The sequence below is a fragment of the Aristolochia californica genome, unplaced genomic scaffold, assembly GCF_029961685.1.
Source record: "Aristolochia californica isolate CCGP_79_NKW_82.1479 unplaced genomic scaffold, dmAriCali1.0.hap1 SCAF_11, whole genome shotgun sequence".
NCBI classification, from domain to species: domain Eukaryota; kingdom Viridiplantae; phylum Streptophyta; class Magnoliopsida; order Piperales; family Aristolochiaceae; genus Aristolochia; species Aristolochia californica.
Window position 1 is genome coordinate 34737967 of NW_027181782.1, and position 22180 is coordinate 34760146.

A 22180-nucleotide genomic window follows, 5' to 3' on the forward strand; every position below is an offset into this window, starting at 1 on the left:
GGTTGATCATCCGAGGTTGTTTTCTTGGAGACGAAGGAAAAAAGGGGGTTTTTTTCGGTTTTTATTTAAGAAGAAGAGAGCCGGCTGTTTCATGTTTGAGTTGAGGTGATAAGTGTGGGACGAAAAATGGGGAAATCCGACGGAGGTAGAAGATGGGAGAGACAGCTTACGGATGTCGTGCTTTCATGGTCGATCGAAGATATTCTCGATGAAGACCTGTACAAAAACAAGGTCAGTTTGCACTTTGCACCCCGTTAACGTTTTTCCTTTGTTCTTTCTTGTCTTTCAGAGTTTTTCTCAGTTCGTGTTTCAGTATCGCCTCTCCCGGTTCTTGGGTCCCTGCATTTCGAACTGGTTTTCCGGAGGAGAATTCTTGATCGGATTTTTTTCACCGTGGAATGTTAAATACAAACGGCATCGGTTTGCTAACCCAGACCACAAATAACAAGAAATTTCCTTCTCTGTAGCTCAAACATTCTAAAGAATTTTAGTCACAGAAGTAGACCATGACACAGTCGAGAAAAAATATCTTTATATACATTTCTTTCTGGTTTATTCTTTATGAGATTTAGAGAAATTTTGAAGACCATGACACAATCGAGACCTCTCCTTTCGCACGTAATTTATTTGATTTAGTTTAAAATTTACATCCAGAAACAAATTCTGGGACAATATTTTATGCAGAAGTCGAAGCTAATTTTCTACTGTTTCGTTCCACTGAATTAAAGCCGCTGGTTTGGCGTGGCTTTTAAGCGGTTGAAGAGTCTCAGACACGAGACTAAAACCCCATTTCATTCTCATTCTCTGCTCCTTTTCCTTCTCAGCATTGGGAGGTTCTTCTGCTTCTTTAGCTCAGTAACGCCGATTTCTGGTTTCAGACAGTTCCGCCTACGAGAAAGAGAATCAGAAACTGGGGAAAAGTTGCTTTTCATCCTCACCTTGCAAATTCCCAGAACAATCAACCTGAGAAAAGGTTGAATAAAACAAAAAAATTCAAAAAAAACTAAAAGAAGTCGTGAAATTATTTTATTGCTTCTACAAGACTAGACGTTTGACTTACGTTGACCTTTTGACGGGTAGAAGAAAAAAACAAAAAAGACTTTGAAAGAAAAATACGAAATAAAATAAAAGTTAACTGTAAACTTTAAAAAAAAAGAGGAAACCTGAAGCGTGGACGGCAGGATTCGAACCTGCGCGGGCAGAGCCCACATGATTTCTAGTCATGCCCGATAACCACTCCGGCACGTCCACACCACGAGATAAACGTGCTACATTTATTCATATTCTTCTCATCTTTATCTATTTCTTTATTTTCGGCTCAGCAGCATTCCAAGCACGTAAATTTACGCTGCTGAGAAAGCGAGCTCCGTCCTCGCTGCGTTCTCTGGTGTGATGGACTTCTGCGGTTTCCGGTCTCGTCCGATTGAGCATGGGATTCGGCTTCGTCGGAGTAATAATTGCCGGCGGATTTCTCCTCGGGATGGGAGATCTTTCGTGTGGTTTGTTCCGTGAGGTGCGCTTAAGTACGTACTTCGTACATCGGCTGATTGTTTGAAGATAAATTATTGTGTTCGGTTTGCGTTTATCGGATAGGTTTATGTTCTGTCATAGTTCTTGCATTTATTGTCTAAGATTGAGGGTTGTATAATCTGCATTTAGTTTCAGTGATTGAGTTTGTCAGCGTGGGAGCTAACGCTCGTTCTGGTGATCTCCTTTTCGCTCGTCGGGGTTGTATGATATGGTTCAAGTAATATGAAACGAATGCATGCATGTCAGTTTTTTCTTTTGTTATATGGAACAATTCCGAACTCTTCCGCACGGTGTTGTACGATTTCTCCGGTTGGTTGCTTTTTATTTTCTCTTTCCCCTTACGTTTGCTTTTTCTGGGGTTGTTTTAGTTGTCTCTGCACTTTAATGTTTTTCCGAGTTCAAAAATCTGTTTCACTTTCTTTTTAAAATTTGAATGATCACGTTGTTTTTCGTTCTTATAGGTGGTGAAGGTACCGGTAAAATTTCAATGTCTCGACGAGTATTTTCAGTCATTTATTTTTCCTCTTATGGAAGAAACACGGGCAGACATATCTGCCAGTTTGGAGGCTGTCTCTGAAGCGCCTTCTGCAGAAGTAACATCTGTAGAGGAAGTAACAGATTCTTCTCATGTTTACCTTGTTGAGATTGATAGCTGGAAAACTGAATCTGGTTTTGGTGTCTCTAAGGTATACAAACCTAAGGGTGGGGATATTTTAATTTTATCAAGTCTGAAACCGGAAAGAGTGGAGGATTTCACCCGTCATGATATGACTTACTGTCTGGCTTCTGTCTCTGGAACATATGCATTAGAAGAGGAGCCTCAAAGAGAGTTACAGATAGAAGAGGAGTTGGATGAGGGTTTGCGAGTTCGAACTTCTAAGAGTCTTGAAGTTACTACTGGCATGGGAAAGTCAATTTTTGCAACATTCCTCACAAACTTAACAACAAATAATCGCATATGGAAGGCTCTGACTTGGGAGAGTGACGGGGACAAATTGCACATTATCAAATCGGTTTTACAGGCCAAAGTATGGTCTTCAATAACATGTCATTTTCCTTTTCCTTACATGTGAACTTGGGTCTATTATCTTATTACTTTTACACTTTTCAAGTTTTATGTTTTTTTGACTGTCCATTTGTTATGTCAGGAGGAGGCTGCATATTGTGACTGTTCAAAATATGATTCTTGGGTTCCTAAGCTTTCTAATTCTCTCCTCGGATTTAACTTAAACGAGTCACAAATGGTTTCTATATTATCTGCAACTTCGGCCTTAAGATGCCTTCATTGTCATCCTGTAAAGCTTATTAAGGGGCCACCTGGAACTGGGAAAACAAAAACTGTTGGTGTATTACTGTGGGCTCTCTTGCGTATGAACTGCAGGGCACTTACTTGTGCACCAACAAATACTGGAGTTCTAGAAGTGTGCTCTCGTTTCCTGGATCTGGTCAAGGAGTCTCGCCAGCATCGCTATGAAAATATATTTGGCTGTTGTCCAGTGGGAGATATTGTTTTATTTGGTAACAAGGATCGAATGACTAGAGTCGGAGATCTTACAGACGTCTTCTTGGATGATCGTGTGGATCAACTTGCTGTATGCTTTGAACCACTTACTGGATGGGGGCATTGCCTAAATTTGATGATAGCATTACTTGAGAATGCCCTCCTACAGTATCATCTCTATCTTGAAAATGAAGTAGAAAAGGAGAGACTTGATATTGGTTTTTGGGGATTTTTAGTGAAACGTTTTAAAGTTATTTCAGTACAGCTTGTGAATTGTATGAAAATTATGTGGATACATTTACCTAGACTTCACATTTCTGTGCTACACTCTATGGCCTTTGATCTTTTAAATTCACTTGAAACATTTGAATCTCTTTTGTTGACTGGAGATGTGGCTGACAAGGAAATGGAGCAAGTCTTTTTGTGTGAAGGACTAGGAGATGAGTGTTGTCCGTCTGAAGACACTCACAGAGCTAATTTAAAGTTTGAGAGCCCAGCAGTTGTAGAAATACACAAAGCTAGAAGTCATTGCCTGAGTATCCTAAAAGTTCTTCAAGACACTCTTAGCTTGCCTCGTACTCTTGCCAAAGATTCTATAAGAGAGTTTTGCTTGCGTGGTGCTTCTGTCATATTCTGTACAGCATCTAGTTCTTTTCTGTTACAGTTTATGGCAATGGATGCATTTGATGTACTGGTTATTGATGAAGCAGCACAATTAAAAGAATGTGAATCACTGATTCCACTTCGACTTCGGGGGATAAAACGTGCTGTTCTTATTGGAGATGAATGTCAGTTGCCTTCAATGGTGAAGAGCAAGGTTAGGGCTACATCTTTTTATATTGCTGTTTAATGTGCCACCTTTTCTCAATATGTTTTCTTTTTAGGTGTGAAAACTCACATCCAATCTTAGCTGCTACTTTTTTATTTTCTTTGTATGTCAAAAATCTTATTTAGTTAATTGCTTCTTGGTAGGTGTCCATGGAAGCTTACTTCGGCAGAAGTCTTTTTGAAAGAATAGGTCTACTTGGCTATGCCAAACATCTCTTCAACATCCAATATCGGATGCATCCTAAGATTAGTGCTTTTCCAAATGCTAAATTTTATAATAACCTAATTTTGGATGGTCCAAATGTGAAGAAATCTAGCTATACAAAATATTATCTTCCTGAACGCATGTATGGTGCTTATTCATTCATTAACATAACTGACGGGAGGGAGGAGAAGGATGAAGTTGGTAGGAGTCGGAAAAATATGGTTGAGGTAGCTGTTGTTACAAGAATCCTCAGAAGCCTCCATAAAGGTATCATTAGTGTGAAAAAAAACTGGCATGCTTCTCTCTTGGTTACGTTGAAAACTGGGGCCTTTTATTTTTTATTTTTTTGAACTTTTGATAGTTTTTTATTAATTGACTATGCAGTTACAAGTGTAGAGGAGAGGAATGTCTGCAAGCCTCAAGTTTGTTAGAGTTTGTGGTCTGGGTTAAGTATTTGGTTTTTCGCTACCTAACAGATCGGTCTTTTGGGTAGTATTGGCTAAGCGATTGACATGGTATCAGAGCTGGGCACCACGTCACGCGTTCGAATCCCGCGGGGAGCGGTCAGGAGCGGGAACGGTGGGTGTCGGAGCTAGGTGGTTCCGGTCCATCTGGGTTAGGTTTTGTCCACCCCTGATCTGTTAAGTAGGTTGGCTTTCCGCACCTTAAACGACTAGTCATTTGGGTTTTATTGGTCAGGCGCTTGACATGGTTCCGGTCCAGACACGCCACATCCCACATTTGAATCCCGCATGGAGCGATAAGGAGTGGGAACGGTGGGTGTCAGAGTGGTTCTGTCCACTTTTGTTAGGGCTGCGCTTTCCGCACTTAAACGATTAGTCTTTTAGGTTGTATCGACTAGGTGCTTGACATGGTATCAGAGCCAGGCACCACGTTCCGTGTTCGAATCCCGGAGGTTAGCGGTACAGAACCCAGGAACGAGGTGTTAAAGTTTGTGGTTTGGGTTAAGTACTTGGCTTTCCGCTACCTAACAGATCGGTCTTTTGGGTAGTATTGGCTAGGCGATTGACAAAGTTAACTGTTAACTAACTCATCTGAAATCTGATTAACCTCGGTGATCATGCCTTTTAAATTATCTTTTTGTTTGTGTTAAAAGGTGGTGACTTTTTATGTGAAGACAAATTATAAGTGACTTCTTACATGAAATATTATTTTTACTCCTATGAAGTTGTTGCTAAGCTTTCCCTCATGCTGTTTAGCAAAAAATGTTCTTATAGTGTCATTGTCATGAAGAACCAGGTTGCGTTTTGGAGAACATATTCAAGGATGTTATTTTTATTCTTTTGGCCGGTGGCAAGTCCCTGATGCTTCGTTAAGTTGGTGGCATTGTTTTTAGGTTTAAATTTCTAATCCTGAAGATATTGTTGGAAGCATTATTTTATAGCGTGTAAAAACTGTCAGTGAGAATTTTTAACTGACATGTAATGATTTTTATTTTGTGGCTATTCTGGATTTTATTTTAGGTGCACTTGATTCTCATGAAATCCATACAATCTGCCTATGTTGACCACTTAATTGGATATGATCACATCAGATCCTTTGGACCCATCAAAATTCTACTATCTTGTTGAACTTTACATGACATCTGGACCGTTGGGAGAGCTTGCTTGTCTGAGAGAAAAATTACTAGATGATCACTACTTCAAAGTTTGTGCTTTATGTTGCCCTTTTATGGTTTTTATTCTGTTCATGAGTTGTGATTTGTGAATGACATTTGAGTACCTAGAGTGTCTTTGAATCTATTAGATGCTGGTGGTGAATTTACTTAAATGCTTTACACAGCTTTTTTCAGTAGTGTGCTAAATTTTAAGCTGTTGGATCTGTTTTGTTCAGTATAAGGAAATGGATCACTGGTTATATTGTTTTCTTGAGATTTTATTTCTCTTATTTGTGTCTTATTCATGGAGAACAAACAGATTCATCTACACCTTTGTCTTGTGTTGTGTTGGAACTTCTTGTATTTTATTATTATTATTGCTTTGTCCTGTACTGTGCTCTACAAAACAGCATCTTTATTCTGTCAAAAGGGGAAAGTATCATTCTGGTTGCTGTCAGCATTGGCTATGAATTGTTGTCAAAACTTGGTGATTTCTATTGAGTACTTTAGCGTAGTCTGAAGGCTGAGTATCACATTTGCAGCTTGGGATGGAACAGGGCTCTCCATAGGTGTGGTTTCTCCTTATTCTGCTCAGGTTAATGAGATTTCTAAGAAGATTGCAAATAAATATGAAAGGTCTGATGGCTTCTCAGTAAAGGTTAAAACCATTGATGGGTTTCAAGGAGGTGAAGAGGATGTGATTATACTTTCGACGGTTCTGTCAAACAGTGGTGGTAATGTTGGATTTCTTGATAACCTGAATCGGGCAAATGTGGCACTGTCAAGGGCTAGGTAGTATTAGCATTTTACTAATGTCACCTTAATCATGAGTGGTCATTTTGGAGCTGCTTTTTACTGAAATATCTATTTAAGGAAATCATAATTAGCTTTATTGCAGGCACTGCCTTTGGGTTCTTGGACATGCAACCACTTTAATTCAGAGTGGTTCTGTTTGGAAAGACTTGGTTCATGATGCTAAGAAGCGTCAATGTTTTGCCAATGCTGAGGAGGATAAAAATTTGGCAAAAGCAATTTTAGATGCCAAGCATGAACTGTACCAGCTTGATGATTTGCTCAATTCAGATTCCATACTTCTGAAATCTGCTAAATGGAAGGTATGGTGCCATGGTGACTTTCAAAGGGAACAAACGTTTTAGATCCTGCCGACAGTTTTTCATGGGACGTTGAAATGCTTGGAAATTATTATATATCTTCAGACACCTAATTAGGAACAAAAGAACTGTTTCTGTAGAGGTTGGTCCAAGTGCATCTAAAACTAATTAACCATTGTTTAAATTCATTTTTTTTCTAGAAAGTTGGTTCAAGATCTTCCAAGGCTTAGCCAATAAGCTGAAGATCTCAAGTTATATGTCTCTGCAGCTCCTCTCCTGCCCAGACAACAACATTGACATGTGGATTCTTAGAATGATGGTACTTTTGTCAATTAACACTCCCCTTTACTTCCTATCCTAAATGGTCACCTAGCGTAAGTCATGCTGTTCATAGCCAGGGGCTGTAGAAAGCATATTAGGGGCTGTAAAATAAGAAGAGCCCTGGGTTTAGATTTGCTCTAATGTCATGTTTATGTTTGGCCAAATCATCTCAAAATGATTGATTAGTAATCAGGATATTTTTTGCCAACTATTGAGCTCAAACCCAAGTGATCATAGGACTATTCCCCCAGATCATCTCATAGATGAGTTTGAGATGTCTTCCCTGTCCGAGTCACATAGATCTTAGGATTTTTATGACAAATTGTCTTGCTTTTATTTTTCAGTATCTGTGTATCTAAGGAAAATTTTTTTTATGTATTCTTCTTTGTGTTTTTTTTTTTATTGAAAAGCTATTTTACATATGTTTCAATTGTTTATTTTATTTAAGAATCTCATCTTTGTGCTTAAAGTTGTATATTTTTGTTATCTTGGAGTGCAGGTTCTTTTTAGTGAGGACTTCCGGAAATCATTTCCTGAGATAAAATCTCTTCAAACCAGGACAGCAGTTGTACGGTTGCTCTTGAAGCTTGCTGATGGTTGGCGCCCCAAAAATAAAATTTTTGATTTTCCTGGTTCGTTTCAGCTTGCAAAATTTTGCAAGCTTAAGCATCTGTCTCTGGTATGGATGGTTGATATTGCAAAGCGTGAGGACTACAGTCAGGTCATGAAAGTTTGGGACATTGTACCGACCACTGACATCTCCAAACTTGTTAAGCGTCTGGATAATATATTTGGAATGTACACGGATGAGTACATAAGCCATTGCCTTGCTAAATGTGTTGAGGGGTATGTAGGATTTTTCTTTTTTTAATTTCGGGTTAACTACTTACATGCCTCTGAACTATCGAACATCTACCAACTTGCCCACGGGCTAGAAGTTAATACCAACATACCTCTACACTATTGCCATTCTTACCTGCATGCTCTGGTCGTTAGATTTCTTTGACTAACTATAATTTGAGCTCTAAAGAGACATTCATACTCCTGCAAAAGTATCAGGTATTGAAGGTTATTGTACAAAACCCAAGAGACTGTCTATTGGCTTTGCAGATGTTTAAAAGCATTGAAGGGCCAGTAAAGTGCATAACAAAATATTTAAGCAGAGTTTGCTGCTGAACACCCAAAGTAAAATTTATTTTTACTTTTCTTGGATAAAGGATCATTTTCTGCCTTTCAGAAAAGGATGATTTTCTGTCCTTCTTGGTTTATCTCCAAGTTGCCGAATCTTTTACAGGATTAGCATAATCACTCATTATATTTTATTTTTCAGAAAAATGGAGGTGCCCATGCATTGGAAAATAAGTTCTGATATCATTCGTTTTAAGAAAAACTGCAAAGCTAGTGTGGCAGAGGAGGATGGAGTTATTGATGTCAACACTTATATGGAAAATTCCAAAGTTAACGACAGTTTGTTGTTAATGAAGTTCTATTCCTTATCTTCTGGTATAGTTAAACACTTGCTTACTGCTGATGATGGGAAAGAAATTGATATACCTTTTGAAGTTAATGATGAAGAGGAAGAAATAATAATGTTTCCAAGGAGTTCTTTTATTTTGGGAAGGTCTGGAACTGGGAAGACTACTGTGCTGACAATGAAACTGATTCAAAGGGAGCAACGCTATCTTATTTCTTCTGAAGGGATCAAAGGTGATTCCTCTCAGATTGCAAACTGGAAATATGTGCAACAAGGTGATTTTCAGGATTCAGGACAGGAAGATTTCTTACGTCAGATTTTCGTTACCGTTAGCCCAAAACTTTGTTCTGCTATAAGGAGCCAACTTAATCGACTTCAGAGGTGTGACATTGATTTTTCTACTACTGCTATTTGGTTTTCTTGTTATTTCTGTGTGTAAATGCTTTTTTTTTGTCTCACTAAATGTTTTCTATATCGTGCTTCCAGTTTCATGTCAGGTGGTAACTACTCAAGTAGTTCTGGCTCCAGTGAGATGCATGACATCAGTGATGGCTTGACTGATTTTTCAGATATTCCTGATTGTCTTCTTAATATTCCACGAAAGCATTATCCTCTCATTATTTCCTTCAGGAAGTTTCTAATGATGCTTGATGGAACGGTTCAGAACTCTTTTTTTAATAGATTTCGTAGCTCTATTCCATTATCTGTAGATGGAAATCGAGAGTCAAAGTCACTTGCACTGCAAGCATTACGTCAAAGTAAAGAAGTAAACTATGATCGCTTTGCTGCTGCTTATTGGCCTCATTTTAGTTCGCAGTTGACCTCTAAACTTGATCCATCTACAGTTTATACCCAGATAATGAGTCACATAAAAGGTGGTTTGGGGATAGGTGTGTCGCATGATGGTATACTTGGTAGAGAAGATTTTATCGAACTTTCAGAGGCTCGTGCATCTACTCTAAACTGTGAGCAAAGAAAGAGAATTTATGATATTTTTCTTGATTATCAGAAAAAAAAAGGTAAAAAAGGAGAATATGATTTGTCTGATTTAGTGATTGATCTTCACCACAGACTTATCATGGATGGCTGCAAAGGAGAAAATTTTCATTTTGTCTATATTGATGAAGTTCAAGACCTCACAATGAGACAGATTGCTCTTTTTAAATATGTTTGCAAAAATTTTGATGAAGGATTTGTTTTTGCTGGTGATACTGCACAAACTATTGACAGAGGAATTGATTTTAGGTTCCAAGATATCAGATCTCTATTTTATAGAGAGTTTCGTTCAGAAGTGAAAAATGAGTATAAGATGAGAGGAAAGGGAAATGAACTACGTGTTTCTGAGATTTTTAGTTTATCTCAGAACTTCCGTACTCATGATGGTCTTTTGAAACTGGCACAGAGTGTTATAGACCTGCTTTATCGATTCTTTCCATCCTCTATTGATGTCTTGAAACCTGAGACTAGTCTCATAAATGGAGAGGCTCCAGTGGTACTAGATTCTGGGAATGATGACAATGCCATTATAACTATTTTTGGAAATAGCAGAAGTACTAGCGGTAGTATCCATGGCTTTGGAGCTGAACAAGTTATTTTAGTTCGTGATGAGATTGATAAAAGACAAATCGTCAGTCACGTTGGTAAACAAGCCCTCGTCCTTACAATTCTGGAATGCAAAGGATTGGAATTTCAGGTGATAAATACTTCTAATTGAGTACTATTCTAGATCCATTTGGTTTATGCATTGAATTTGAAACTTTATGCCTGTCGGTTATTTGTCCTCTGCACCCACTCCCATATGTTCATGGCATCATCATGCAAGAGCTATGAAGTTAAAAATTTGTGATCCCTTTGGGCATATGTAACGTGGTTTAACCCTTTATATGCTTATTATTAATTAATTCCCTATTTGAACAATGCTTGGTCTTGCTCTTTTCTGCAGGATGTTTTGTTATATAACTTTTTTGGTGCCTCTCCTCTGAAAAATCAATGGAGAGTAATATATGAATATACGGGAGAGCAAGACTTACTTGATTCCACCTCACTGAGGTATCCTAAATTTGATGTGACCAAACACAATGTCCTTTGTTCAGAACTGAAGCAACTTTATGTGGCCATTACTCGTACAAGGCAGAGGTTATGGATTTGTGAGAGCATTGAAGAGAATTTTAAGCCAATACTTGACTACTGGAAGAGATTAGGACGTGTCCAAGTGAAGCACCTTGATAGTTCAGTTGCAGAGGCTATGCGGGCAGCCAGTACTGCAGAAGAGTGGAGAACTCGTGGTATTAAGGTTTGTTATGAATCTTCTTTTTTTCCCCTGTTTCTTCACTTCATTGAAATCTCTGAACTTCTTTTAAAAACAATGAGGCTATTTCTTAACAACAATTCACATTCACTTGCAGAGTCCCTTTTGTTTTTCTTTTCTTTTTTTGTCATCTGAGAGCCACATGCAACTATGTCAAGTGTGTGATACTGATTATGGACTCTGGGTCTTGTATATAATACCTTGTCATGTGAACTTATATAAGACTTCCATTATTTGGACAGTTCTTTAATGAAGCGAACTATGAAGTGGCTACAATGTGCTTTGAACGTGCTGGTGATGAATATCGTGAAAAGTGGGCTAGAGCAGCTGGACTTTTTGCTAATGCAGACAAAATTCTTTCGTCTAATCCCGACACGGCAAATGCTGCTCTTTTACAAGCTGCTGAGATTTACGAAACCATTGGCAAGGCCGAAGCAGCTGCAAATTGTTTTATGAAACTAAAAGAGTATATGAAAGCAGGTCAGATTTATCTGCTGCTATAATTTTGTTCTTTATGAATCTGTAGATTCTGAAGACATCTAAATCCTTTGTTTTTTTATTTATCCATCTTCTGTATGATGTGGAGTGTTTTTGGGTTCTTTTTTTTTTAGTTGAAAAAAAGAAAACTTGTATGGCATTTGATAGCTTTTCCTGTATATAAGCAGGTAAGATTTTTTATGAGAGATGTGGCCGGTTAAGACTTGAGGATGCTGCAGAATGTTTTGTTTTAGCGGAATCTTGGTCTCTTGCTGCTGAAGTTTATGCTAAAGCTCTACGTTTCTCTAAGTGTTTATCTGCTTGTACTAAAGGTTGTCAATTTGACATGGGATTGAAATTTATTCAACAATGGAAAGAGGATTCATCACTTAGCAATGTTGGAAAGCATCATGAATTTGAGAAAATTGAAACTTCATTTCTGGAAAGTTCTGCTGTTCACTATCTTAAGCTCGGAGAGAAGCTGCATATGATGGAATTTGTGAAGGCTTTTGGTACCACAGAGTTAATACGGCAATTCTTGAAGTCCTGGAATCTTCTTGATGAGTTGTTAGCGACCGAGATGGAGTGGGGAAATTATATGGAAGCTGCTGAGATTGCACGACAGAAAGGGTATCTCCTGCGTGAGGCTGAAATGCTTGAGAAAGCTGGGGAGTATGAGAAGGCAGTGAGGTTAATTCTTTTGCATGTTCTTCTGAACTGTTTGTGGAGCCCTGGAAGCAAGGGGTGGCCACTGAAGCCATTTGTTGAGGAAGAAGTTTTGATGAAGGCCATAATGCTTTCTGAGAAAGTGTCAAGTTCCTTTAATGAAGCTGTTAATGGTGTGCTAATGTTATTATCAGAGAAAGCTAACACCGTATCCAAAATTTTTGAATTATTAAGTGCTGGCCAAAGAGTTAAAAATGTTTGTCTGACTGTACTTGCTGCTAGGAAGATTTTGGATTTCCATCTGCAGTTGGATCCATCAAAATTCCACTGGGAATCAGTGGTGATGGATGTGGAGAAACAAACAAACAAATTGGTATCTCTTGACGTCATTTCCATTGAAAGCTTATACTACTTTTGGGATTTGTGGAAGGAAATAGTGCTGAACATTACATCTTTTCTTTCCTCTCTTGAAAAGGGGCCACAGGATGAGTACTCTACTGGTCAAGAATTTTGTTTGGAATATTTGGGTGTACGAACACATGGTTTCAATACCTATCTTGCACTCAGTTCGGAGGCATTTTGGATTAAAGGGAGTGATGGAAGTGTTCTCCTGCTAGATCACAAGACAGAGATGGTTGAGATGAACAGCGAACAGTTCACATCTTGTGCAAAACGCTACTGGACTACTGAGCTTCTCTCTGTGGGTATGAAGCTACTTGATAGACTTGAAAACCTATACAATTATTCTAAAAGGAGGGCAATGTCTGCTTTCTGCCAAGTCAGTATTATTTTTCTTATTTTTCAAATCTCAAAGTTTCTTATCAAATGTGAACAAGTCGGTCCAAAATCCTTTGCTGGAAAGGTGCAAAGTTTTCTTAATCTATCGAAAAAGGATCTTTTTGATATCATTTTTCCCATTGACTCGAATAGTGGGATTCTGGAGAATATGGTTTCTGTGCGTGATAGTATAATTGCCAAACAGATGCTTGAAGAAATACTTATTGAGAACTTGATTCCCAAGAGCGGTAAGTTAACACATGGACGGGTTGGCCGTGCAGTAATGATTGTTTTAGCATCTGGAGGTCTTAGCGATGAACTTTATAAAAAAATACATGTTCATTTACATCAGATGCCATCGTGGAATGGCTTTCTTCAACAGTTGAAGATCTATTTTGAATCTGGATTTGGGGGGTCCTCATTGGCTTGGAAGCTTCAAGAAGCTCTGGATGACACTTACAAATCAAACTGGGCTAGCGAGCCTGATTACATCTCTCCTCACTGTTTTGTTTACCTTCTCGAGTTCCTCTTGTTTCTGTCATCTGCCGGCTGGAGGGGTGAAAAAACTTTCTTTACTACAAAATCGTCTGTATTTGAGTTTCTCATTTGCCAGAGTTGGAATTCTTATTGTGGAATACAAATGGTGCCTGAGGTACAACTTGAAAATACTCTGCAAAGCTCACTTGATTTCACAGAATTTGTTGCTGGAAATCTTTTAATGAATAAAAAGAGCATGATAGAATGGATAAGGAAGTCCTACGCCAACTCATTTTCCAACAATTGTTCAGTACTTGTAAGGAGATTAGTGCTTGTGGTATGTTTAGCACAATTAAATTGCTGGCATTATGGTCCTCGTGTTTCATTTCAGTTATCCAGGACAGAAATAGGATCAGTTTTGCCTCAGCTTTTCTGGCAAAAGCTTCAAAGAGTTGGTTCTGCTAGAGCGGTATCCACAAGAGCTGTCAGTGAGGCATTGGAATCAATTGGCAACCCATTAGTTAGAGTGAGCACAAAAAATAATTGTCTGAAATTTTCAAGCATGGATGCAATAACTGTTACACATGAAGAAATCCAAAACAGGGAGGATCTCTTACAAGCTTTGTTTCTGAAGGTATCAGAAGGCAAATACCAGCCAGGAGAACTCACGAAAGGAGGTAAATCAAATAAAATAGTTCATGCTTCAAGTGATAGCAGAAGTCAAAGAGAACCCAAGGGCACTCCTCTCATTGTGGTTGAGGGTCAGGATTTGGAGAGAGTAAACAGAAAACATGATGATGATGATCTACGTGAAAAATACAGACAGTTTTGGAATAATTTTGACACTTTGCGGTCAGAAAAGCTTGATACGGAAAAGTTCGCATCTAGTGCTCACCATGTGAAGGTATTCAAAATGAGTAGTTATGTGCTTGTCTTTTTTTTTTCCAAGAATCAATATTTTTGGTTGATTGTATTGGATATTAACATAGCTAATGCATTTATCGTTTTCCACATTTGGTTGCAGGTGGAGGAGATTCATGTTCATGGTGCAACAATCACACACTTGGGTCAGGATAACAATGGAAAAATGTTGCATGAGCATTTATCTGCAGAAATAGGATGTATGCTTGATGAATTGAAGCAGCTGTCTGATGCGTTATATCTCTATCTCTTTCCGTTATGCCTGTGGCAATAACCGACGAATGGAGACCAACGGCCGCGGCAGATGAGCGCGACTGACGGCAGGGAGGAGGAAGAAACTCCGGTGGAGACGTTCGGGCAGCAGATTGTTGGGGAGGGAGAAGATAGAGGCGTGCACTTGAGCAGAAAATCGTTGGGGAGGGAGGAGATAGAGGAGCCTCTGGTTATGATTGTGAGACGGGCTTTTATCGGCAGGTTTCCGAGTGGGGATTGGGGGGAGGCAGGTCGCGATAAGCCATGAGAAAGATCGAGAGTTATCTCCTTGGAGAACATGGCGGAAGCAGCAAGACAGAGAGGGCGAGGGAGACAACAGCGAATTCATCGGCGAACAATATCTTCGGAGATGGGGTCATTCTAATGTAACGACCGTTTCTTCACCGTCAAACAATATGTACCTATTTTTTGTTTAAGAGCACTGCTGCCTTATCATTTATTATTCTTTGAGAGTGGAAACATGAGCACGCCACCAGGCGGAAAACATTCCCGCCTCCTTCCTCCCTAAAACCCCAAACAAATCCTCTCCCCCACCTCTCGCTGAAGATGTCGTCGGACATTGTCAAAGATCGGTGGTTAGGGTTTCTCATCTGGCAATCCATTTTCTCCACCTTCATCTTCCTAATCTTCAAAACCTTATTTCTCCTTTCATCGACAAGCATTCTCCCCCTCTCTCTTCGGCTTCTCCTCTCTCTTCGGCTTCTTATCCTTTCTCGTCTTTCATTTCTCACTCTCGCATTACACAGTTCCTAGTGTTGTCAGGGAGTTCTGGTTGGCAGAAATCTGGGATTATCAGAGGCTGTGTTTCTACTCTTGCAATTGACAATGATATCCTCTCCCGTTTTGAAAAGCAACTAGGTCTGCAACAGATCAACGAGCTGATTTATTCCTATAATCACATCAAGTTGGTGAATAAGATTTTTTTATAAAAATAAATTCTATTTATCCTCTTAATACGATTCCTTATTTCTTAAATATTGCTCCTTCCCAGAAAATTTACGCTCCTGCCCTTCTATTTATATAATGAATATAATACCCTTTAGTGTCACACTTCTTTACAGCGGATCACGCCCTGATGCCGGCAGCGAGCTACATTATACGTAAGGTACACCGCGATCTACCGAGAAATCTGAACTTGTTTCGTATCTCAGACGAGATCTGTTGGCATACGGATTGCTTCAGTTCTGCCTTCTTCTCCTCGTTCTGAAGAAATCAGGAGATCGAGATTGTTTTTTTTTTCCTTTTTCTTTTTCTTTTTTATGTTATTCTATTTTGCATCGAATTAATCCATGGAGAGACGAACGAGATTCCGATCTGCGAAGAGCGTTGTAGTTTTAGGGCTTCTCCTCAGCTTTCTCCCCCAACTGTTGGCGCTTTCCGTCACCGTCAACGACATGGAATGCATATACGAGTACGTTCTGTACGAAGGCGACACCGTGTCTGGGAATTTCGTTGTTGTCGATCACGATATTTTCTGGAGTTCGGATCACCCTGGGATTGATTTCACGGTATGCGGAATTTTATTTTATTTTATTTTTGTTTGGGTTTATGATTAATTGATAGGGTTGAGCTTTGGGGTGATGGTTGCTGGGCTCGTAGGCTCCGTTGCTCGTGGATGGAAAAGAGTTATCTTTATTGGTTGCCGTCTGTGTAAATATTGGGTGGCTGTTGACTTTCGTGTTCCTTGATTGGTCGTCAATTATGCAGTGGTTCTTGCAGATCTGTGACGTTGGTTTTCTCCGTTTGATTCAAAGAGAAAAAGTTCCAGAAAGAAGGAAATTACTCTGAGATTTTTATGGCGTTGGGTCTATTTTGATCCTATGTGAAATAGTTTCCGGAACAATGTAGCAATCAAAATTATTTTGAAGGACAAAAACAAAATAGCATGAAAATAAAGCCCCGAAGTATGAGGGAAAGGGATATTCTCCAGCTTCTTTGTTGAAATTGACCTGAGACACTAATGTGATGCGGAAATCCTGAATATTTGATTCCCAGTAGATGAAGATGTGAATCTGTATATGCTTTTTGTGATAGTCCATTTTTTTGTTGAGCTTGTGGGCTGTGTTAGTTCATGGTTGATTCACTAGAAAGTATGCTTTGTTTCAGCATGTTACAGGAGTCGAGTTGATCTCCTTGGAAACAAGTCTGCCTATTTGTTGATGGACCTCAATTTAATGTCAAAACATATCGCTTCAACCCTTCTTTAACTGTTGCAGACTCAACCTTCTGGCTATCAAAATGGTGTAGAAAAACTTTTCAGATGTGTTGTAGATAGCACAAGCACATGCATTGAAGTAGACTGTGATTCCATGCCTTGTCAAGATTTTCACTAGTGATCATCATCCACACTTGTCATTTATTCCATGGGATATTTAAACAAAAAAAAAAAAAAAACATTCAATCTATCTCTGGGACTTGGAATTTCCTAGTCATGAATTCCTTAATGGCATCGTTGAGAATGATATTTCTTGTCCATCGATGTCGAAAAACTCTACATACCACCAATAGGTCATATATCTTCCATTTCTACAATATGTTGATGCCATAGTTTCTATGTGAATATTTTCCAGGTCACATCACCATCTGGTAATACAGTTCATACATTGAAAGGAACATCTGGAGACAAGTTTGAGTTTAAGGCCCCAAGGAGTGGAATGTACAAATTTTGCTTTAACAACCCTTATTCAACACCAGAGACCGTGGCCTTCCACATCCATGTTGGGCATATACCCAATGAGCATGGCCTTGCTAAAGACGGTTAGTGAATCTGCATTTCACTATTAACATTTGGTCATATCTTGAATCATTCTGGAGCTATTGACACACTTTAGGAAAAAAAAAAAAAGAGGAATTCATGTTGAGCATTTCTCTGTTCTTGTTGGTGCAGAGCATCTGGACCCCATAAATGTGAAGATTGCAGAACTCAGAGAGGCATTGGAGTCTGTTACATCAGAACAGAAATACCTAAAGGCACGTGATACTCGGCATCGTCTTAGTAAGTCATCTCTGTAACTTTGAACCCATACTTGGATCCAATCAAGCTATTGCAACTGAACTCATTTCTGTTCTCTCATTCTCACTGCGTCTTGTTCCATCTATCTTTTTGCAGCAAATGAGAGCACCAGAAAACGTCTTGTATACTACACATTGGCAGAGTACATTGCGTTGATATGTGCAAGTGCCCTTCAGGTTGTTTACATCCGTCAGCTGTTTAGCAAGTCTGTTGCATACAACAGGGTATAAACAAGATGTTGTGCTGTCATAAAAAATATATCGACCAGCATTGACTTGTAAAACTATAAATTTTGTTGATTTTTTATGTTATTTAATGATATGGTAGTATTTAGTCCTACAATGGAACATTTAGTTTTCCTGTCCATGCCGGCCATGGAGGATATCTCGACTTCAGGCTTGTGTTGCACGGCATTGGACAACAGAATTACAAAATTGACTGATATTGAACTTTTGTCATGTGTAAAGTTATCAGGAATCGAACAAATTTTAGCCAAAAAAATGTACCCAGGAACTTGCAAGACCAAATTTCGGTGTTTGACTTGATTCTCGTGTTGATATATCCAGGAAGTCTTTCTCTGTGTGTTGCTACTGCACAATCATGAAGATTGAAGGGAAAAAGTATCTCAATTTGTCACGTGTAAGTTATCAGGAATCGAACAAATTTTATCCAAAAATAAGTACCCAGGAACTTGCAAGACCAAATTTCCGTGTTTGACTTGATTCTCGTGTAGATATATCCGGGAAGTCTCTCTCTGAGTGCTGCTACTGCACAATCATGAAGATTGAAGGGAAAAAGTATTTCAATTTGTTACGTGTTAGCTAAGTTAATGAAATTGAAAGACCAAGGGAATGTAGAGGATTTAGAGCAGATTGACTGCAGTAATTGTAAGGCGTTTGTAGTGAATGTAGGAGCTTTAGAGCAGATTCGTGAGGCGTTTGTAGTGAATAGAGGAGCTTTTGAGAGCAGATACTGAGGCGTTTGTAATGAATTTCTGAATCCTTGACTGTGCACGCCCCTTCTCTTCAAGCCCATCCAAATCTCCAATATTATCGTGATACCCTAAATTGTCATAGTTCAACAAAATGAGAGTGATCAAATCACTATCTTGAGATGGGAAAATAAGCAACTAAAAATGAGCAAGAGGGCATGTTAGTCCTTCACATCTTTCTTTCTCCATTTTTGCTGTTTCGGGAGTAGCTCAATTCTAGCTCTCAATCCATCATGCTTACATGACATGAAGAGCTTATATTCTCATCAAAAGCCATTTTATGCTACGTTTGCAATTATGATATTGTATGCGTGATGTGTGATTTGCCTGTGTGAGTGTATGAGTGTGTATGTGTTGACAATAACAGCACTTACTCTGAGGACCAAAGATGACCAAGAATCACTGCAATTAACTGCAAGGGCAAAGAAGAAATACTCTTGGTCAGTGACAATCTATCTAAATTTGATACACTTGGAATGAAAAACCAACAAAACACTAAAAGATTTACTTGAAGAGTATAAAGTCCAGATTATCTATAAGCTACTCAGGTAGATGAAACCCACACCTTAATTAATTTCCAATTTTACTTCATGTGAAGTTCCATAAACCGATCTATCTTTTCATATTCATTCTCCACAAACTTACTCAATAATCTCTCCCTTCTAGTACCCCTCGAAATTCCACCGGTAGGAAAATATCTACCAAAGTTAATAGCCATATATGATAATGTAATATCAAGGAAAACAGAAAAAAAATCTATGTAAGCAGTAGAGAGAGCATGTTGCATTGCCTATAAGAAAGTTAAAAGACAAAATAGAGCATCTCCAAGTAAAACCACAGCACAAGTTTTTGACATCACGTGCTTTCTTACCAAATAATGATGCAATAAGTGAGATGATACGCTCTTCTATCACTTCATGATAGATCTCTTTTTTCTTCTTCTTGCTTGTAGAAATCTGCATAAATTCAAAGAGGTGAGCTTACAACAAATAGATGAAACAGCATAGTTTCTTTTACATCCACTGATGAATTGAAAACTAGAGGCTGAATTTTAGTGGCGTCACCTTATTTGTGTTATCCATCAATGTGAGCCTCCTATTTCTCAATGAGCAATGAAGCTAAATCTACTCTTGTTAAAAAAAAAATGAAATTAAATCTGCCAAGTTACAATTCAAGGAGGAAAAAAAAGAACCCATCAAAATTGCCCTCTTATTTTTATTTTCTATCCTGTGGAAGCACAGAATAAGCCAACCAAAACCTTGACACAACATATAAAGTAAGAAATGGTTGAAAAAATATTTAATTTGTTGAAAAGTGTGAGCACACAACCCAGATGAATTAGCCGTTAGGCGAAAGAGTAACATTCATGGGAGACTATTTTGATCCTCTCAACTATCTCCACATCAAACACACTTTTTTTTTTTTTTTGAAAAGTGAATTTTATTGTAAATAAGGCCAGAGGGGGGATCAATACAATGAAAGATTGTTAATCAGCCAAGCCATTAGCACACCTCTGAACATAGGACCAGTTAGAAACAACAGAATTTGCCATGTATTCATAGAAATTTTGTTAATGACACCCAGGTGGTTTACAGGACCTTGAGCACCATCCTTCCTGAGGAACACACCCCCAAACCCTGTAGGACCAGGGTTACCTTTCAAGCATTTGTCGAACAAATCAAATACATTTACACAAAAGCAACAATAACACCACTGCACACGAACAATTGGATACAATTCTCCCAAAAACAACTATAGTTTTAATTCTCTACACTCTATGGTATTTGAGAAAACTTAATCTCCATCTAAAATTCATGATGAGCACATGAGAATCCAACTTACCCATTGGAAGAATTATTCTGGATAGCCATATAGAAGACATTTATATTCTACAGCAATAAATTGACACTGGTTGTACTCTCTCTAACATTCGCAACAAAGTAAAAACAAAATGATAAAGAAATAACTCAATCAGCCAATAAGACAACCCAATATGCTATCTATAACTACGTCTTAAATAATAAACTACTGTATAGTATATTAAACTATCGAAAACATTTTTTTTTAAATGAAACTATTGAAAACATTAATAATAATAGAAAACACTTGGGTTCAAATTTGATGTTAATGAATCATCTTGAATTTGCCTTACCCATGAAAGCAACAAATGTTGTCTTCACCCCAAAACATCCACAAACTGCCTTGAGATAATTTGTCATTGCAAAGTCTAACCCTCTAATAGCAGAACAACTATAAGCCAGTTTTTTCTGCTTCATGATAATGAATCATCAACTCCACTCCCTCTTGATTCACAAACCACTCCTTGTTCTCAAAAGGCATCAACAAACAATAATACAGTCAAACAAATTTTCCACTATCTCCTCTTCATCCGAAGTCCGTGGTGTCCCGTGACTTGTACATCGAAACCGCCAACAGGATCGCATCCACACCATTCATCTGCGCAACACGTTTCTGATTTGCCGAACTATTTTGAAGTAAAATAGCCAAAATCTCCGAAGCGTACTGCTTATTGCTGTCAAATTCTCGGACTCTGATTTTTAATAGCCACTTGAGAAGCTTCGTCCGCTCGCACACAAGCTCCGCCACAGAGGTATTTATCTCTGTCATGTTCTCTATGGTAGAGAGCGTGTGATAGATGGCCGTAGATTCGTATCCTACAGGCGATGAAGATTTATGACCAACGATTCAAGTGCATTATTCTCAATCAGCGCATTTGTTAAAACTTGAGCGGGCTCAAGGTAATCTTCGAGTACATCTTCATCGGTGAGGTCTTGCAGCAGCGATACAACATCAATGGCGATATCAGAATTGTCGTGATTCAGCAGTCCCACAAGCTTCTTAACCGTGTCAAGATTAACTAGTTCGGGATACAGATCCGGCACACCTGAGAGGATCTTGAGCTTCTGGAGCTCTTCATGGAGGTCGAGCTCCGAGTCGGCGAATTTCTCCGGCTGATCGGGGTACTTGAGTCGAGCTTCGACGTTGTCCTTGAGCCGCCCGTCGAAGGAATTGGCAAGCTTTCTCACTGCTTTGTCGTCGAGGACTTCGACGGAAGCCTGAGATTTCTCGGCGGCTTCGAGGAGGGAGAGATCAAATGGGCTGGTCGGCACCGTCCTCGACTGCCGGGGAGGAGAGGTCGTCCTCCGGCTTGCGCTTCGCGGCGACGCCGCTGTCCATCTTGTCCAGAGACTGAGAGTAAAGGGGTACACCCTAAGTTTCGTAACAGTGCGCGGGAAAAAAAGAGTGAATTAGCTTTAAAATGTCGTCTCTGCTTCTCAAGGGTGGCTCATCCGATATCTACGAGATTGTCATATCGTAACGGGAATCTGCATGTATCACCCATTCTAAAATGCGGCACGTATCGGTTAATATGTCCTTGTAAAAAAATGCTGCAAAGGATTCTCTCATAAAAAAATATATTTTAAATTTTTAAAAATAAAACTTAATATTTGATTTCTTTTTATTCTACAATTATTATTTCATGCATTAATTTTATTATTTTATTATAATTTAATTCCTACTTTAAGGTTTTGCGATTTTGGTTCGTACCTTCAAAAGCCTAATTTGGGCTTCAATTGGGAAAAAAAATAGCATAAATTTATTAAAATTTGAGAGTTTTTATTACGTGAAATGATAAGAACACCCTCATCTTTAAGACATAAGATGG

The 22180-nt window shown here is 38.7% G+C and overlaps 3 protein-coding genes, 1 non-coding gene and 1 pseudogene across 4 annotated transcripts; 3 read left to right on the top strand and 2 right to left on the bottom strand.

The window, feature by feature from the left end:
• Positions 1-126: 126 nt before the first annotated feature.
• LOC137943849 (helicase SEN1-like) lies at positions 127-6722 on the top strand (the record flags this gene model as incomplete). Its single annotated transcript, XM_068789279.1, has 7 exons — positions 127-231; positions 1992-2558; positions 2679-3848; positions 4004-4331; positions 5100-5105; positions 6225-6474; positions 6581-6722. Coding segments are annotated over exons 1-7 (2568 nt in total), but the record flags the coding sequence as incomplete, so codon positions are not given.
• On the bottom strand, positions 1170-1251 carry TRNAS-AGA (transfer RNA serine (anticodon AGA)). The gene has a single exon. It is a non-coding gene; the product is annotated as a tRNA-Ser (tRNA).
• Positions 6723-7800: 1078 nt separating the features above from the next.
• On the top strand, positions 7801-10146 carry LOC137943850 (uncharacterized). Its single transcript, XM_068789280.1, has 4 exons — positions 7801-7961; positions 8446-8970; positions 9076-10081; positions 10138-10146. Exons 1-4 carry the CDS (start codon positions 7801-7803, stop codon positions 10144-10146), a joined length of 1701 nt encoding a protein of 566 aa, XP_068645381.1.
• A 5183-nt stretch (positions 10147-15329) lies between these two features.
• LOC137944979 (transmembrane emp24 domain-containing protein p24beta3-like) lies at positions 15330-17843 on the top strand. The gene is made up of 5 exons (XM_068790814.1): positions 15330-15346; positions 15550-15996; positions 17059-17245; positions 17376-17483; positions 17598-17843. Exons 2-5 carry the CDS (start codon positions 15778-15780, stop codon positions 17729-17731), a joined length of 648 nt encoding a protein of 215 aa, XP_068646915.1. The 5' UTR covers positions 15330-15346; positions 15550-15777; the 3' UTR covers positions 17732-17843.
• On the bottom strand, positions 17631-21825 carry LOC137943851 (uncharacterized; annotated as a pseudogene).
• Positions 21826-22180: the final 355 nt, after the last annotated feature.

Bases quoted from the DNA above. Each gene is read 5' to 3' on its own strand.
- LOC137943850 (XM_068789280.1), top strand. From the start codon at position 7,801: ATGGTTGATATTGCAAAGCGTGAGGACTACAGTCAGGTCATGAAAGTT. The intron at 7,962-8,445 runs GTATGTAGGATT...TTTATTTTTCAG, and splicing joins CTTGCTAAATGTGTTGAGGG to AAAAATGGAGGTGCCCATGC. The intron at 8,971-9,075 runs GTGTGACATTGA...TCGTGCTTCCAG, and splicing joins CAACTTAATCGACTTCAGAG to TTTCATGTCAGGTGGTAACT.
- LOC137944979 (XM_068790814.1), top strand. From the start codon at position 15,778: ATGGAGAGACGAACGAGATTCCGATCTGCGAAGAGCGTTGTAGTTTTA. The intron at 17,246-17,375 runs GTTAGTGAATCT...TTGTTGGTGCAG, and splicing joins GCATGGCCTTGCTAAAGACG to AGCATCTGGACCCCATAAAT. The intron at 17,484-17,597 runs GTAAGTCATCTC...ATCTTTTTGCAG, and splicing joins TGATACTCGGCATCGTCTTA to CAAATGAGAGCACCAGAAAA.